Source organism: Pistacia vera, unplaced genomic scaffold (genome assembly GCF_008641045.1).
Source record: "Pistacia vera cultivar Batoury unplaced genomic scaffold, PisVer_v2 Contig1224, whole genome shotgun sequence".
In the NCBI taxonomy this organism is placed as follows: domain Eukaryota; kingdom Viridiplantae; phylum Streptophyta; class Magnoliopsida; order Sapindales; family Anacardiaceae; genus Pistacia; species Pistacia vera.
This window is the reverse complement of record NW_022195276.1, coordinates 233064-250167: the sequence shown is the minus strand read 5'-3', so window position 1 is coordinate 250167 and position 17104 is coordinate 233064. Positions and strand designations below refer to the sequence as shown.

Below are 17104 nucleotides of genomic sequence, written 5' to 3'. Positions count from 1 at the left end.
ATTCACGTTTAAGAATAAAAAAAGGGTAAAGCACATAAATCAACGATGTAGGAATCCCGATGACATATCCACTAAAAGCAAAAGAAATGAACAAGTTGCGGGCAATGGCATATTCTTTAAAAATTTGTTATCATTCATAGATTCTTAATTGAAAGTAAAAAACTGACAAAACAATTTAACATTAAGAAATAAGAAGCACAATTTCATTAGGGTTTCTATTTAATATTAATTAAAGCAATGCAAAGATTCAACAAGCAAAAAACTGAGCACAAAAGAGATGAAAACGGAGAGGCGGCTTACAATTAATTAGATTCACAAAGAGACGCAAAGCGATGCAAAGATCCACGAAGGAGACCAAGGAAAACCGAGAGAGGCGGACAACCGGAGAGAAGTTCGTAAAAACAAATACTGAAAATATAAGCTCCGTTTATATAGGGGTTTTTTTTTTTTTTTAATTTATTTATTTATAGTAGTATTCTAATATAAGGGTTTGCCTAAGTTTATAAGTTGGTCAAAATTAGTTTATAAGCTCTAAATTAAGTTGACTTATTAAATAAGCAGGTTTTGTAATGTGTTTGCTATATTTTTTTTTTAATATTAGATTACTTTTTAATCTCTTATATTTATTAATTTAGCTAAATACCCTCTACAATAAAAGTTTATAAATTAATAAAAATACTCTTACCCACCTAATAATTGCCAACAGCCAATCACCACTATCGGACGGTGATTAGAAGTCCTCAGAATGATGTATGACCACTTGGATCTGGTTAGTCGTATGCCGATCTAACCCGACGGTCAATCTTGCATGTATGACAACGGAGATCAAGTCCAGGCTTGAAGACTCTAAATCAATTATGACCAACTTTGCCATTTAATTTTTCTAATTATTTAATTTAAAATCACTCTTTTATTTTTTGTCATATTCGTTTATATGTCCGTAGAAAGTTTATATAAAAATTAAAAAGTTTATAAGTAATAGAAAAGTTAAGAACAATAATATCGTGTATATCATTTTTTACTACATCACTTTATATAAAAATCTTTGTAAGATATTTTAATAAGTGTAATTATTATTTTTTGAGAAATATTAGATATATAAAGACTTTTATAAAAAGTTTTTGTACAAAGTAATATGACAACTATCACATCACCCATTTTTGAAAAGAAAAAAATTAATTTAAAATATAACAATCGTCACACCACTAATTTCTGAAAAGAAAAAAAAGATTAATGTAAAATATAACAATGGTGACATCACTTTATACACATATAGCATTTTCCTTATTTTTTTCATTTATTTTCTATCTATCATTTTGTATAAAACTCTTTTTTTTTTTTCTAATTTCTTTGTACGGAAAAGATTATTACTCGGTTGAGAAAAGCCCCATTTCTATATGCAATCTCGGTCTCGTCTTTGTACGACTCCGGTACAGTCACCAGACGCCGTCGTTTAATGCTCTGAACTGAACACTTCAAAGGAGCAGCACGTGTTCGACTTGATTGCAAACTTATCTAGTACTCGAGTAATTTTCACGCGATACCACGTGTACAGTGGAGATTAATTTAATAAATTCAAGATGGACGGTCTGTATCGAATACAAACTCTTTCCATCTACAGCATACTCTGACGGGTGACGGCTACGTTTCTCAATCAATCAAATCTCACACACTCACTCTGTCTGCGTTCAATTTCCAAGTCGTCTCTTCTCTGCAAAAAAAGGTTTTTCCAAACCCTAATTTTTCGATCTCATTCTCAGCATGTTATTTTATGTTATTGTTGTTTTGTGCTATTTGTTTATTATTTTTGTTAGAAATTTTAATCTTTGATTTGTAATGGTGTTTATGTATAATTTTTTTTTATCTGTTTAGTTTGAGGTTATAAGACAGGAAATAAATTTAGGGATTTTAATCTATTTTGAAAATAATAGACGGTGATCGACAATGTATGAGTTGACTTAAAATAACTACGAGATTTACACAATCCCTATGTTCGATCCGTGAATATATGTTTATTTATGCTTTCTTTTGGATAAATTAATTTTAAGATGACCCTCTTGGAATTTCTGCTGTTGATGAGAGAATGTGAATTTGAGAAAGTAAAGAAATTGAAAAAAGCTGCAAAGCCTATATAGGATTTTGGTTTCCACAAGAACGAATTGCCCAAAGAACGAGTCTTCTTTATTATTGTAGGGAAATTTTGAGATATTTATTGAAAGGGTTTTAAGATTTACGTATTCCCTATTTTCTGTATTTTTTCAAATTTTCTCAAATTTGTGAAATTTATTTTCGTAAGTTTTGTGTCCCATTGAGTGAATGGAAGAAAGTTTACCCGTTTAGGTCCCTCTGATTTGTATTATTTGCTTTCCAGGAGCTGAATTGTTTGGATTCGTAATTTGATTTTACATTTGAAACCTAGTTTCTCAAAGGGAACAAGGGGAGAACTTTCTAGTTGGTATGGATTTAAATTAAGCAAAAGTTGAAGTTTCTTAGACAATCCTTTGTGCCAAAGTGCCAAAGGCTTATTTAGCGGCAAATTCAATTAAAGTTGTTTAAAAAAATAATGAAAAAAAAAAAAAGGCAAATGCTGTTCATTGCCCTTGCTTCAGAAGATTGAATAGTATGTTACTGCATCTACTGCAGTAATTATGCTTTTTTCCTGATCAGTTGGTTAGGATCGATTTAGGCAATACTCTATCTACTGTCGTTGGTTCATCTTCTTGAGTTTGTTTTTTAGTTACTGAAGCCTTTTATTTCACAGGTTTCGTAGCTTCGTTAAAAATGGCCGAATCAAAACCTGGATTGAGGAAACCAATTTTCACAAAGGTTGAGCAGCTTCGCCCGGGCACTAGTGGGCACACTCTCACTGTGAAGGTCGTTAGTACCAAGATGGTATTGCAGAAGGGTCGTGCTGATGGGCCTCAAGTACGTCAGATGAGAATTGCTGAATGCTTGGTTGGGGATGAGACTGGAATGATTATCTTTACAGCTAGAAATGATCAAGGTATTTATCCCATATACTTTTGTGGGTATACATAGTTTAATGGGATAATTCTAGTTAAGTTCATATGCACAAATTTTGAAATTTTTAAACCAATTGAACTTCAGCATTTGAGATCACATTTGACATGCAAACTAATTTGGAATGAGAATAACTCATGTCACATTTAATCTCAACCATTTGACTATTATTAATATGATGGTGACAAGTTGTCTGCATCACAATCAACAGTTGCTATATTTATTTTAGTTAGTAGTTCTGTGTATTATTTTGCAATTGCTATTTTATGCTGGTCATCAATTGTATTTCAACTTGTGAGCTCATGTTGCTGCTTATCATTGTTTATGCGTTGAATATAGGATTTCCTTGGAACTTTGAAGTTGATTTACTAGTTATTAGTGCAAATAGGATATTATGCTATGACAAAAAAAACTTTAGTGATATCCATTGGTCATGTGAGAATTTTATAATCTTTTTAGAAGTGCATCTAGTTGATTGGAAAGTACAGCTTATGTTAGTGTTTCCAAAATTAGGAATGGGAGAAGGAATAATAGTATGCTAACCATTGAACAGGATAACTATACAATCTAACAGTTGTATAAACAAGGAGGCTCATGAATCTTAAATGGTATTATCAGAATTGTTGATATGAACAATAGAGTTAATGACTTGTGTTTTGAACTTTCCTTGAGTCATACTAGGACCTCTGTCCAACAGTGATTCAAAGTTAAATGCATATTGGACCATGCAAATGGTTGAAACATCTGGAGTTGTCTGATCCATTTTTTGAAGTGTTAACTGTGCCTATTTATGATTTGCAAACTTGATACTAGTTGCAGTTAATATTTTATGCATCTTCCTTTTATCGTGCTGTCAAAGTTGCTGCCAGACTTATGGTATTTGTTGCAGACTCCTTAATTTCTGTTGAATCTTATTGATGGTGTTCATTGTTGATTAGTGGACTTGATGAAAGAGGGTAGTACTGTAGTTCTGCGCAACGCAAAAATTGACATGTTTAAAGGGTCGATGAGGCTTGCTGTGGACAAGTGGGGTCGGGTTGAAGTTACTGAACCTGCCAGTTTCAGTGTGAAGGAAGATAACAACCTCTCACTGATTGAATATGAACTTGTGAATGTTGTAGAAGAGTGACTTACTGGACAGTGTTCACTTACTACCTCGTGACCGAAGAATAAATAAAACCAGCATATCATAGTACTGTTGTCTATGTGGCATCTCATGTCCAAAATGCTTTACTTTTAGGAAGAAGAAATCTGGAAGCTAGTATTACCCAAGTTGCTTTCTACCTTTGCAGCAGATCCAGTGGAACCTTTTGGTTGGATCTCCAAACAGATGGTGATGGCTGTAAGTTGATGAGTTAAGCAGCTGCCTTTTGGAACTGGCTTTGGTTTGTTTACGCCCTATTTATTTTTGGAAGATAGACTCAGTTTCGCTATTACATCATACTTGAAAAGATTTCTTATCATGAAATGTATGTTTCTATACTTTGTATAACTAAGTGTGGTCTGGGCCTGCTTAAGTTTTCTATTTTATGGGTCTCCTTATCTCTCCATTTACAATTATGCACATAGGACTGGAAATTGAAAGATCAGGTGAAATGGGAATCCAACTGATTTGTCTTATAATAATTCATGACAGAATCATCTTATATTCCCAATTAATTTAGATGTATAAGCTACAAATATCTGTTTTTGCAAATGTGGTAAGAGGCAATTCATCCATTTGCATATACGTGGAAATAAGCTCCTTTATTGCCCTATGCTCTACTTAGAGACTCTACTGCAGATGAGATGGTCAACTTTTTTGCTGAAAGGTGAATGGGCCGTTTTGGAAGTTGACATAAGATGGTAATATATGCCTGTTAGTTTTGTGTGGAAGTTCTGTTTGTTTTACTTGCATTTGATTTAGGTTCATTTCACCAAAGTGAATGCGATAAGGAATATATTATCTTTGGCTGATTTGGAGGTTTGGGTTATAATCGAGTATAGAGTAGTAGAGTTTACCACTTTCTGAACTCTTTGACCATGTTATTGTAGATGCTAGCATAGGTTTTAGAAGAAAGGCATAGAAGCCTTAGAGAAGAAGCTGTACTGAAAATCAACAAGTGAGCAAGTTAATTTGAATGGTCTGACAAGTTCAAAGACAAATTTAAGAGTGATTGCTGGACATTGCCTTATAGGCATTACCCCCTGTACATGCACGTTCAAAGGTTATTAAAAAACTAACTTTTAGAAACTGTGACATATACCTTTGTCATTTCTAGGAAACAAAATCATGGATACCTATATGTTTAGATTGTTCAGGTTGACTCATCCTAAGTTATCAAAATATTCTTTTCACTTTCGAGTTGAAGCTATTTTTGTGCTTCGAATGTCAGAATGGTTAATTTGTAACTTGTTGAGGTATGTATTAGTTGGAACTCAACTCATATAAAGCAAGTACCGTGTTGAAATCTTCTGGTTTTAACTGTAATTGACATCGGTCGTACTGGCAGAAAGGTAGATAGCATGTGAGTGAGAGAAGAGAAAAGGTGTGGGGTTGGATCACAGCAATAAGCTTGTCCATTAGTGAATATACAGAAACACCTTGTAGGCATTCTTGGAGGGAAGTCTTATAGGTGTTCTCAACGACAAAAAACGAAGTTCCCAAGTAGACAAGAAACCATGTCTTATCCACCTTCTAAAGATTAAAAATAAGTGGAACAGATAAATGTTTTACAACTTGGTTTGAGAATTGTAGGTCCTACTCGGAACCACAATCTTTGTTTGCGCATCAAGAGCATTCTGGTTCCTTCCACTATCAAAACTATCCTGAATGAATGGACCACTCACATGATCGATAATCGAACATTTAAAAGCCATCAAGACGATTGAAGAAAAGAATAACAGCATACAAAAAGAGAAGTTAAATCAAGCAATAGTATGTTTAGAGTGAGTGGATGCAATCAGTATCAACCTTACAATAATGTCACTGTATGATTGATCTTGCGATGTTTGCGTAATGAATATAACCCATGAGTTCAAATCAATCGTGATCTTTATACGCTTCATATTTGCAGATTTATTTTGTCTTGTAAGTTTTCTATTGTCGTTGTCCCTTTGTTGCACATAAAATTTTGCATTTCCCTTCTCTCATTGTCTTCGAATTGACCACTCATGCTCAGAAGTTGTGTAGCCTCCATTAACAAAATGAGAGTTCATTAAGTTGTTAACTTAAAATGCTGAGATTACTTTTAGAATTTTAATCTTAATGACGTGGTGCGTGCGTGGAGTCTTTTGTTCAAATTGCCCCTGTTCATTCATTGTACTTGTTTCCTATTCTCAGTGCTCTTTTGTTGATTTTGTTTGTGCTTAGTGGACGTCCCAGTTGCTCACGATCATGATATGGCTCACTTCTTTGTGAAATTGCTAGCACTTTGAATCATTTCTATTGTCGGCCTTTTGAACGGATAAAGATATTACGCTGAAATTTTGTAATGGAATATTTCAGCTCCCTCCCAATAATCAAATAGTCATCATCATTCATTCACCCTTTGGAGACTATAATTTATTCCTTAATAAAGGAAAACCAACTACAAAAAGCTGAAGTTTTTTCGCATCTATCAAATCCATTTTGCAATTGCAGGTTCATCTAGTTCCAGCTGCACACACATCAATAAAAGCCTTTTTTTTTTTTTTCTTTACACACAGCCAGATCATGTATCACCTCTACTGTGAGATCACTGCAATTTATTTTAAATTAGTTGAATACCCTTTTCCTAGAAAGTAGAAATCCATAATGCACTAATAGAAATTATAATTAAAATAACGTACCATAGTCTCTGCCACATCCACTAAACGTCATCATGGTATCATCTACATCGAGGTTAATTTTCACTGAGTTTTCATTTTGCTTTAATATGAAAGTAAAACCAACAGTGATGATGGGTAGTCACAAAACTCTAGAATTTGCTTTGTAACCAGTAACATGTATCTTTATGCAATGCTCTGATGTCACTCTTTCTTCATGAATTAAGTTTGAATTTGTAATTTTGAGGGTTTGGTTTGAATTTTGATTTGCCAAATCTGAATCTAGATAATCTTGTTAATTTACATAACGTACCTTGGAAATAAGCAATCAAAGTACACAAAATGGTGGGCTCCTTCTTCGCCTCTCTCACACATATGCCTTTTTCTTTGACAAACGACAATAGCTCACTGAGATACTCTGCAGAAAAACAAAGTATAATAAAAATATGATTATATATTTTTGTGTGGGAAAATCTCTTGGAGTTGGTAGAATCTTTCTAAAATTTGACCGTTATTATCTTTCTTTAAAACTTAATCACCACCTTTCTTTTTTTTGCAAGAAATTGCAGTCCATGTGGAAGCACATGAGATTAGGAAACTAGTTGAAATCGACATCATAAAAAAAATCCTATAACATCGAGAATCTCATGTTGAAAATATACATGAGTATTCTGCTACAACTTTGCATTTAACTCATGTTTATCATCAATTATCAATTAGTTTAAGTAACTAACTTTATAATAATGTAATGAAGTGTGTTGGAATTGTTGGGGAGTCAAACAAGTTGCTTCTTTTTGCTGCAAATTGCAGAAAGATTCTGGATGTGATCAGAATTGAACATGAGTTTGTACTGAGTATAAAAATCCGATTTGCGGTTTTGATCTTATCAAAACAAGATGCATCTTTTGGTGTGTCGGGTCTGAAACTTATCAAAAAATGGGGTATGCAGTTTACTTATTGCATTCTTCACATGAAAGGAGGTCCAATGGCTTAAAAAAGCATGAATTAGCTATGGCAATTTATGTAAAGATATGATTCTCCATTCAAATTATAAATCAAAAATTGAGAAACAAGAACAGTGTGTATATATATATCTCTCTCCTTTTATTGGAATTAATTATTGGAGTTGGTGGTGTGGGAAGAAAATGATAGAAAGAGAAGTGGAAATGGGTAGGCAACAAGCGATGTGATTATTAAGAGCGGCCCTGGAATCAATATCTTAAATTAGCTAGGTCCATTAACTGGAAAAATCTTAATATTCTAAAGCTGGATGATACGCGGGAAAGCGTTGGGTATTGTGTTCGTTGCAGCTCCATTGAACAATTCTTTTGATTTGTTTATTTATTCACCCTCAAAGATTAGTCACTGTTTGAGACGTTTCTCTCTTGGTTTCTACTCCTGTTTTAATTTCTTTGGTAAAGATATATAAAAATGTTTCCAAAATATTGTATTCTCTTACGCTGCATTATGTGGGAGAGGACTCCATTGTAGTTACAATCTTTTTTGTGTGCAACAGGACAGAATTCATGTAATGTAGAGTTAAACAGCATACTGAAAGTTGTGGCAAAAATCCATATGATCTGTTGTTTTTAATAAGTAAACTTGTGTTTCAAAGTCCAGGGAGTAGCGCACGTGCCATGTGAAATGTTTGATAATTGATACTCATTCCAATAAGGATATGGATCTCTCTCTCCTGCTTATTAGTTTGTAAATTCACCGCTCATCAATTAATTTTAGTAGATTTTTAAAAACTACAAAAAAATTATAATATAAGACAAAAGAAAAAAAATCAGCTACTGAAAATAGATAGCAATTCAGTTAAAAATGTCAAATCAGCAGTACGATTAATACTGATTTGTTATCAATAAGCGTTGGATGGTGTGCTCCTGGTTGAATTCTTGATGTACGGTGGATTGATTATTACTTATTAATAGACCTGGCAAAAGAGGTCGTACCGGCACCTAACGGAGGTATCCCTTTAAAATACCTGTTTTGAAATTACCCGTACCCGGCCTGAAAATTACGGGTGGATTGGGTAATGCCTGCGGGTACCCATACTTTAATTTAAAAATATATATTCAATAATTCAAATTAACAAAACCCCAACTCCCAAATTGGAAAAAAAAAAAAAAAAAAAAAAACACGACTCTCATTCTCTCAAACAGAAATAGTCAAACTCAAATACTCAATCTCAACTCTCTCACACTCACGTCCATAAATGGCAACTCCCAAACCTAGGCCAATAACGAAACAGTGGCAACTCTCCTTTCACTCTCATTCTCTCTCACTCCGACGCCACGTCACTCTAACAGTGGCAACTCTCACTCTCATTCTCTCTCATTCTGACGCCATCTCACTCGAACAGCAACAACTCTCACTCTCATTCTCTCTCACTCCGACACCGCCTCACTCTTAGTAGTAACAGTCACTCTCAGTAGCAGCTCTCTCTCACGCCATCGTCGCCTCATGCCTTCGCCACAGCTGAATCTTTCAATCTTTGTCAATATCACACCGATGTCGTACCCATCTAAGACTGAAAGTAAGGTATGTTGTTTTTTGTTATACTTTATTACTTTTTAGTTAATATATTTGCATTTGCATATTTTTGGGGTTGTTATAAAAATTAAAAAGTATATCTATATTTTCTATAATCGGCTTTTGATTAACTCAATATAGATGTTAATTATTGTATAATGTATTGTCACTGTGTTAGTCTGTTTCTGTTAGGAAAGCCGAAAGCAGTAATAGGTGAGAAAGATAAAGTAGTTACATGCTCTCGGCTCTCGCTATCTTGAAGTCTTTCATAACAATCTCTAACTTACTGTTTTGCAGGTTAGTTTCATTTCAGAGTTCAGACAATACTGAGTTGCAGAATAACCCTCTGAAATCTAAATTATACCCAGGTTAATTTGTCCCAAAACTTACTGTTTTTAGTTTTTTGAGTTGAGGAGTGTTGAGTTGAAAAAATCCAGTCATTTGGTAGGGCTGGTTTACTTGTAAAATATATGTGAGTGTTTTGTTTTTATTTTGGATGAATTGTTATAATGGATTAATTAATTTAAATATCAATACTCTGTTGTGTCCTTTAGATTGGCTTGGCATGGAGGAGTCTACAAATTTGTTTAATGAGGCGATAGAAGGTGGTCGTAATTAGGGGTCCAGTCGAACCGGGATTCGACTCGTGACGAGCTTAGGCTTGACTCGTCAGAGAACGAGTATTTCACGAGTTCGAGCTCAACTTCAAGCTTGTGAAAAATGTCGAGCTTTTTGGGCTCGATTCGAACTGTTCGTGAGCTGTTCGAATCACTCGAGACGTCATTCGAGTAGGAGAGCTTGTGAGATCGATCGGTAAGGTTTCAGCTCGTGAGTCAAGGCCACTAACGCAGGTGCCACAGGAGAGGAGGTCGGAGGTAAAGCTGAGATCTGACGAGTTCGATGACGATGGGGTGGACTCTGATGGTGGTGAGTAGTTTCCTCATGACGTAGATCGACTGAAGATTATGACTGGGTGGAGATGAGGAGTTGGATTTTGGTCTTAGCAGATTCGACTGAGAAGTTAGTGGGAGGGGCAGTGGAAGAAGAAGAAGAAGAAGAAAAGGGGTTCAAAACGACGTCGTTTTGTTAAATCCTTATAAATAGCCGAGCCGAGCTCGAGCCGTTTATTTTTTAAACGAGCCGAGCTCAAGCTCGAGCTCGAGCCTTCTCCTAATACATTTGAGCCGAGCTCGAGCTAGCCACTACTCGGCTCGGCTCGTATGCACCCCTAGTCGTAATGCAGCCGTAGGTCAACCTTCTTCTAGTGCTAATCCTGTTTGTCTAAAAAAAACGTAAAGTTTCAGAGGTTTTGGGTCAATTTACAACATATATAGATGAGAATGGGAATGAGAGGGCAAAGTGTTTGATTTGTAGTAAGTTTTATGCATATGGTAGTTCTACTCATGAGACTAAGAATTTGAAGCGTCATACGGAAGGTTGTCCTAAACGTATCATTAGTAGTGTAGATCAATTGATGATGGATTGTGATGCTAAATTGCGACGTTTAAGGATTTCTCAAGAGATTTATCGTGAGAAGATGGTAATAGGAATCATAAAACATAATTACCTATATTCAACAGTGGAGCATCACATGTATTTGAATCATGAAATTAAGCCTTATACTAGGAACACCGCTAAGGCGAATTGTGTAAAGATATATTATAAGGAGAATGAAAAGATTAAGCTTGTTTTAGAGAGGGTTCTAGGTAGAATATGCTTAACTTCTGATATTTGGAATTCTTGTACTACTGATGGATCATTTATATTTCGACCCATGAACTCGTACCTATTTTACCCGTCGACAAGTGTCTGCCCAACCCGCCTGTTTGCCAAGTCTACTTATTAGTTGAACCAACATTAATACATTTATTTTATTTACCACATTTTATTTATTTTGGTGTCGTATATGAGTTTCTCGTACAATAAAAGATAGCAATATATTCTTAACGCGTCAAGAGTCGAGACTTGTTTTTCATGCATAAATTGCCGACTTTCCAATTTCATAAATCAAAGGATAAACGGTTATTTGGGTTCATATTTCCTCATAAATAACATCATATTAAAAAGGTGGAGCACATCGAATTATAACATCTAATTAAATTAAAAAATAAATGGAAAATATAATATATAGAAAATTTGTATATTAATTGTGAGAATAACCAAATTATTCTTTTATATCCATATTCTTCAAAAATAAATAAATTTCGTACAAATATTAATGTCACAGTTCAGAAACATATGTTGGGGCCATGACCATCCTCTTCCATTTGCATTAGCTAAAGTCCCCAAGAATCTTAGGATCCTATCATTTTCATGATTAAATAAACGATTCAGTTTAAATAATGTTAATCGTTAAAGCATAAGTCACAAAAAAGAATCTAAAATATTAACACCCATAAGCAACAAGATTATGTATTTAAAATTTAGATAACATTGACATAAAAATTATTTTAATCATTTTATAAAATTTATATTTATATATAAAACTCAGTTATACACATATAAAATGCTATATAAATTTTGAAACATAGAGTTTGTATACGTTAAAGTTCTGTCCCATTTTCAAAATCAAAATAATTATACTCAAAAGTCAAAATCCCAGTTGATAGATCCCATTTTTGTGAGGGTATTCAAGTGCACATGTGATTTGGCATAGATTAGTTTGAAATTATAATATTTAGTGGGGCCTTTAATATCACATTAAGTCATCTATTGCTTTTAGACTCTTTAGCTAGAGAGCATACTTATCATTTTCCTAAATTTCTAGAAGTTACATCTCATGTCCCACTTTTTTTTTTTTGTTTTTTTGTTTTTTTTAATGATCGTAGATGGTACGTGTGTATCTCAATTATTTTTTAAGATTTTAAAATTATTGGCTAAAGATGGCATTCTCTCATTATATTGTTTTTATGTAGTTAAAAAGGTATATACTTGTTTAATAATTTATAACATTTTTTTTTTTTTTAATAAAAAACACTCTTGTATAAATACAGGAATGTCGTTTTATGGGTTCCAGTTTGCGCTTCAATGTGAAGTGGCCGGTGACACTTGTAAGAGCAATAATTTAAGAACGCTTTATTATTATAACACACAAAACATGCAAAAGAAAAAGTTAAAATCAAATTATATAAAGCTTCTCTCCAGAAGGCTGTTATGTCTTGATCTGAGTACTATAAATATCTTGCTGTAGATCCAATTCATTTAAAAACTTTTAAGTTTTTCTTTGGATTAATTCCAAATATTTTCATTGCTGAAGCTGATCACTGAGCATTTGCTTTATCCGAAATTGATTAAGTTTGAATCTGATTATGAGACTTATTTAAGGATTGAAATAGATTAATCTATAAGATGATTTAACGTTGTAAAATGACAAATATGTCCATATGTACTTTAAAAATTACAAAAAAAATTTTTTACCAGACACATCGAAAATTAATTTTAAAGTTATTTATTTTCAAAGTTGGATAAAAACATGTTAAACTTAAGGCTACAACAATCCCAAACTAAGCCTTAACATAAGATTGAAGAGAACAAAATATTCTTTTAACACTTTTATTTTAGTTTTAGTTTTTATCATATAAATGAGTTTCAAAGGGATAATGATATTTTAATAAAAATATACTACTGAATAATAGATTAGGTAATAATGATAGACCATAATGGTGTCATTCATATTTTTGGTGTTTTGGTTGAGAAAATATAAATAAAAAAAGCAATTTTCATGCGGAAGCTGTGAGCTAACAAATACATAAATAATCAATAAAGGAAGGGTTTGGGTTTTGGGAATATTGAAAGGACAATGCAACAAAAGTGAAGATAGCATGGCATGGGAGAGCACAACACAAAACAGCCTTTTTTTAACTTGTCTTATCCATATTCTTTCAATTACAAACTAATCTATAACTATAACTAAAGATTGTCCTCTTTCACTTGCCCCGAACCCACTACCAATATGTATTCAGGTCACCCGAAAATATTTACTTTCAATTTCACATTTTGTTTTTATGTTAGTCTATGTAGGAATGGTAGAAAAACCCAACAGGGTTGGATATCAGAAAAAACCCCGTCGATCCCACAGGGTAGGGAATTCTCGAATAAGTTCAGGGTTGACTTGTAATAAATGAAATCAATTAAAAACAGTGATCGCCGATGAAGAATAGAATTGGGTTGAGAGAGAGGATTGAAAAGACATTGACCAAACAAACTTGAATGTACGATGGTAAAGGATGTCAGCTTCATCGACATGAACATACTAATAATGCAGGGTTCACGAAAAGAATCTACTAATTAAGCCATAACATAAAACAAAACAAAAAATAAAAAAAAAAATTAGAGCTAAACGCGTCTATAATCTATATTTAAAAGGAAAGATGACCAATAGGAAACTGCCACACAGCAAGCACGCGTCTCCAATACTTACCTTGCTGTCAATCAATACCAAAAAGTGGACTCTTCCTTATTTTCAAAAACTGCTTTTACTTTCAGTCTCACGGCTTCATTATTTTCTCTATACAAGTTATGACAATAAATGCTAGTATAAGTAAATAAGAGTAGTTAGGTCAGTTTATTGGCCTTATAAATTTAAAAGGTTAAGTAAACTACAATATTATTATAATAGATAGTCCTAAGATTTAAACTTTAAAACTTAAAGAATAGAACAAACTTCGTCAAACTTTTGAATTGAAAAAAAAAAAAAGTTACCATGTTTCTCTTTTCGGAGATTTGTATAATTTCTAAAGTAATCCAACCTTCAATTGAATTCAAAAAATTGTTTTTAAATTTTAATATATTTAATGTAATTCCACCTAATTTTCACATTAAACTCAAGATTCCTGCAATACTACAAATACAAGCATAAATATCAAAAATGTCAAAAGATACTCGTATATTATACTCGCGACAATCAAAATTATTTTACGTATATTTCCATTATTTAATATTTGACTGCTTGAAAATGGTGGTTCTAGTTTTGACAAAGGCTTTTCCTTTTCCTTTTTCTCTTTATTCTTTCACTTTGTTCCTAAATTAAAAATATTTCAGAGTGCCAGCAAAGCTCATTAATAACGTTCAAAATAGAAGAAAACCGGAAGCTCTAACTCTTCCCTTTATAAATACTTTGTATCTACAAGCCCGAGAAGCGCACCAACATTCTCTCTCTCTCTCTCTCTCTCTCTGTTTAAAATAATAATGCTTAAACAAAAACAACTTCACCTCTTCTCTCCCCTCTGCCTCCTTTTCCTCCTCTTCAATGTAAGCTATTTAATCTTCCTTCCCCAATCCCAGTTTTTCTTTTCTTTTTTAATGGATTCTTACTTTGGTTTATTTGGCAATGCAGGTCAATTTCTCGGCTGCTTCCGCGATTTCCGGCGAAATTACTGCCAAAGAAAATCCATTCACACCAAAAGCTTACCTGCTTAGATACTGGGACAAAGAGATCCGCACCAATTTACCAAAATCTGCCTTTCTTCTCTCTAAGGCTTCTCCATTAAATGCAGTCGACTCCACTAATTTTGCCAAACTCGCCTCCCAGAACACTCTCTCTTCTGTTCTCCCATCCTTTTGTTCCACCGCTAAACTCTTCTGTTTCCCCGATTTATCCCCGAGTCTCGAGAAGCACGACACCAACGCCAACTTTGCTGTTTATCTGAACAAGAACTTTACCAATTACGGTACGCTTCGTCCCGGTGGAGTTGACTCGTTTAAGAACTACTCCGACGGTGACAACCTCCCAGTCGACTCGTTCCGTCGATACAGCCGGGACTCAAGTGGTCATGAGGATCGATTTTCGAGTTATGCACGGGAAGCCAATGTTGCAGACCAGAGCTTCAACACCTACGGCACCGGCGCAACCGGTAGCAGCAGTAATTTCAAGAGCTACAACGGGGACGTCAATGTCCCTAATATCCGGTTCACCACTTACACCGCCGATGCGGTCGGCCGGACCAACAAGTTCACCACATACACCGACAACGCCAACGCAGGCAATCAGGACTTCACCGCTTATGGAAAGAAGTCAAACGGATCCCCCAATGTGTTTTCCAGTTACGGAAAAGGATCAAATGTAATGGGTTCGGGTTTTTCGGGTTACGGCGAGCGAGGCAATGGGGCTAATGATACTTTCACTTCGTATGGTGATGAAGGCAATGTTCCGACCAATAAGTTTAACAATTACGGCGACGGTGGCAATGCAGCTGTGGAAAGTTTCTCCAGTTACAGAGACCAATCCAATGTCGGTGACGATTCGTTTCAATCTTACGCCAAGAATTCGAATTCTGCAAAAGTTAAATTTTCAAATTATGGGAATTCGTTCAATGAAGGTACAGACGTGTTTAAAGGATATGGCCAGGGCGCTAAAGGCCATACGGTTGGATTCAAGACTTATGGAGTTAACAACACTTTCAAAGATTACGCCAAGACTGGGGTTACTTTTGCCAAGTACAACAATGTCAGCTCTTCAACTTCTCCTAAAATGGCAGCCACTAGTGGCAGTTTGGTAAATAGATGGGTGGAGCCTGGCAAATTCTTTAGAGAGTCCATGCTCAAGAAGGGGAACGTGATGCCAATGCCGGACATTAAAGATAAAATGCCCAAAAGGTCGTTTTTGCCCCGCACTATTGTCTCCAAATTACCGTTTTCCAGTTCTAAAGTCTCTCAATTGAAGCAATTGTTCCACGCCGCTGATAATTCCACCATGGAGACGATAATTAAGGACACTTTGAGCGAGTGCGAGAGGGCGCCGAGCGCTGGGGAGACCAAGCGCTGTGTGGGTTCGGTTGAGGACATGATCGACTTCGCAACCTCAATCTTGGGCCGCAACGTGGTGGTTCGTTCGACGGAAAACTTGAATGGATCGAAGAAGAAGATAATGGTCGGATCAATCAAAGGAATCAACGGTGGTAAAGTTACTAAATCAGTGTCTTGTCACCAGAGTTTGTTCCCTTATTTGCTTTATTACTGCCACTCTGTTCCTAAAGTTCGGGTGTATGAAGCTGATATCCTAGATCCCAACACCAAGGCAAAGATCAACCATGGCGTTGCCATCTGTCATTTGGATACCTCGGCTTGGAGCCCCACCCATGGCGCATTCTTGGCTTTGGGTTCGGGTCCCGGGCGAATTGAGGTCTGTCATTGGATTTTTGAGAACGATATGACTTGGACCACTGCTGATTAAAGTGGGTTATATAACTTATATTATAGTCGTCTGGGTCATCCGGGTTCCAACCATTTGTTAAGATAACTTAGCCGATGGCTCCCCCTTATTTGGCTCTTCTGTTTTAGACCTAATTTCATGAAAATAGAGTTTACTTATATGCAATTTTTATATTGTCAATTCAGCACCAAACGTGAGGGGTTCGAGAAAAAAAAAAAAAAAAAAGGTGTACAAAGATTAAGTGAGAAGTGCAGTGTGTGTGGGAATATGGCTGGATGGGAAGAAACCCAATTTGAAGGCAGCAGATTTCTTTTTCCTTTTTCTTTGTTTTTCTTTTCTCAGTGGTTCTTTCCCAATATTTATTAAAATAAGAGATAAAAGAACCAAAAAAAACAAAGCGATGAAGTGTAGAATTGTCAATTGCATATGGTTTTTGGTTGATGCCTTTTTTATATTTGTATGAGTTGTATGTCACTTATATATATATGGTTGGGGCATTTTACATAAACTTTTTCATGGATGTTATCTAAAGTTTGAGTGAACACAAGGGCTTTTGATTGCCTATTCGCATCCATGCAAATTTCTTAATAGGATTTAAAAACGAATTTCTGA

General features: G+C 34.8%; 2 protein-coding genes across 3 annotated transcripts; both read left to right on the top strand.

Annotated features, from left to right (window-relative positions):
• The first annotated feature begins 1569 nt into the window (after positions 1-1569).
• On the top strand, positions 1570-4573 carry LOC116115951 (uncharacterized protein At4g28440). 2 transcript variants are annotated; one of them, XM_031402085.1, is made up of 4 exons: positions 1593-1723; positions 2372-2455; positions 2762-3004; positions 3960-4573. In XM_031402085.1, the coding sequence occupies exons 3-4, from the start codon at positions 2782-2784 to the stop codon at positions 4148-4150; spliced, it is 414 nt and encodes a 137-aa protein (XP_031257945.1). In that variant the 5' UTR covers positions 1593-1723; positions 2372-2455; positions 2762-2781; the 3' UTR covers positions 4151-4573. The 2 variants fall into 2 exon arrangements, with proteins under 2 accessions (XP_031257941.1, XP_031257945.1); XM_031402081.1 differs by lacking the exon at positions 2372-2455 and having other exon boundaries at positions 1570-1723.
• Positions 4574-14509: 9936 nt separating this feature from the next.
• Positions 14510-16717, top strand: LOC116115782 (polygalacturonase 1 beta-like protein 3). The gene is made up of 2 exons (XM_031401918.1): positions 14510-14592; positions 14678-16717. Exons 1-2 carry the CDS (start codon positions 14530-14532, stop codon positions 16511-16513), a joined length of 1899 nt encoding a protein of 632 aa, XP_031257778.1. The 5' UTR covers positions 14510-14529; the 3' UTR covers positions 16514-16717.
• Positions 16718-17104: the final 387 nt, after the last annotated feature.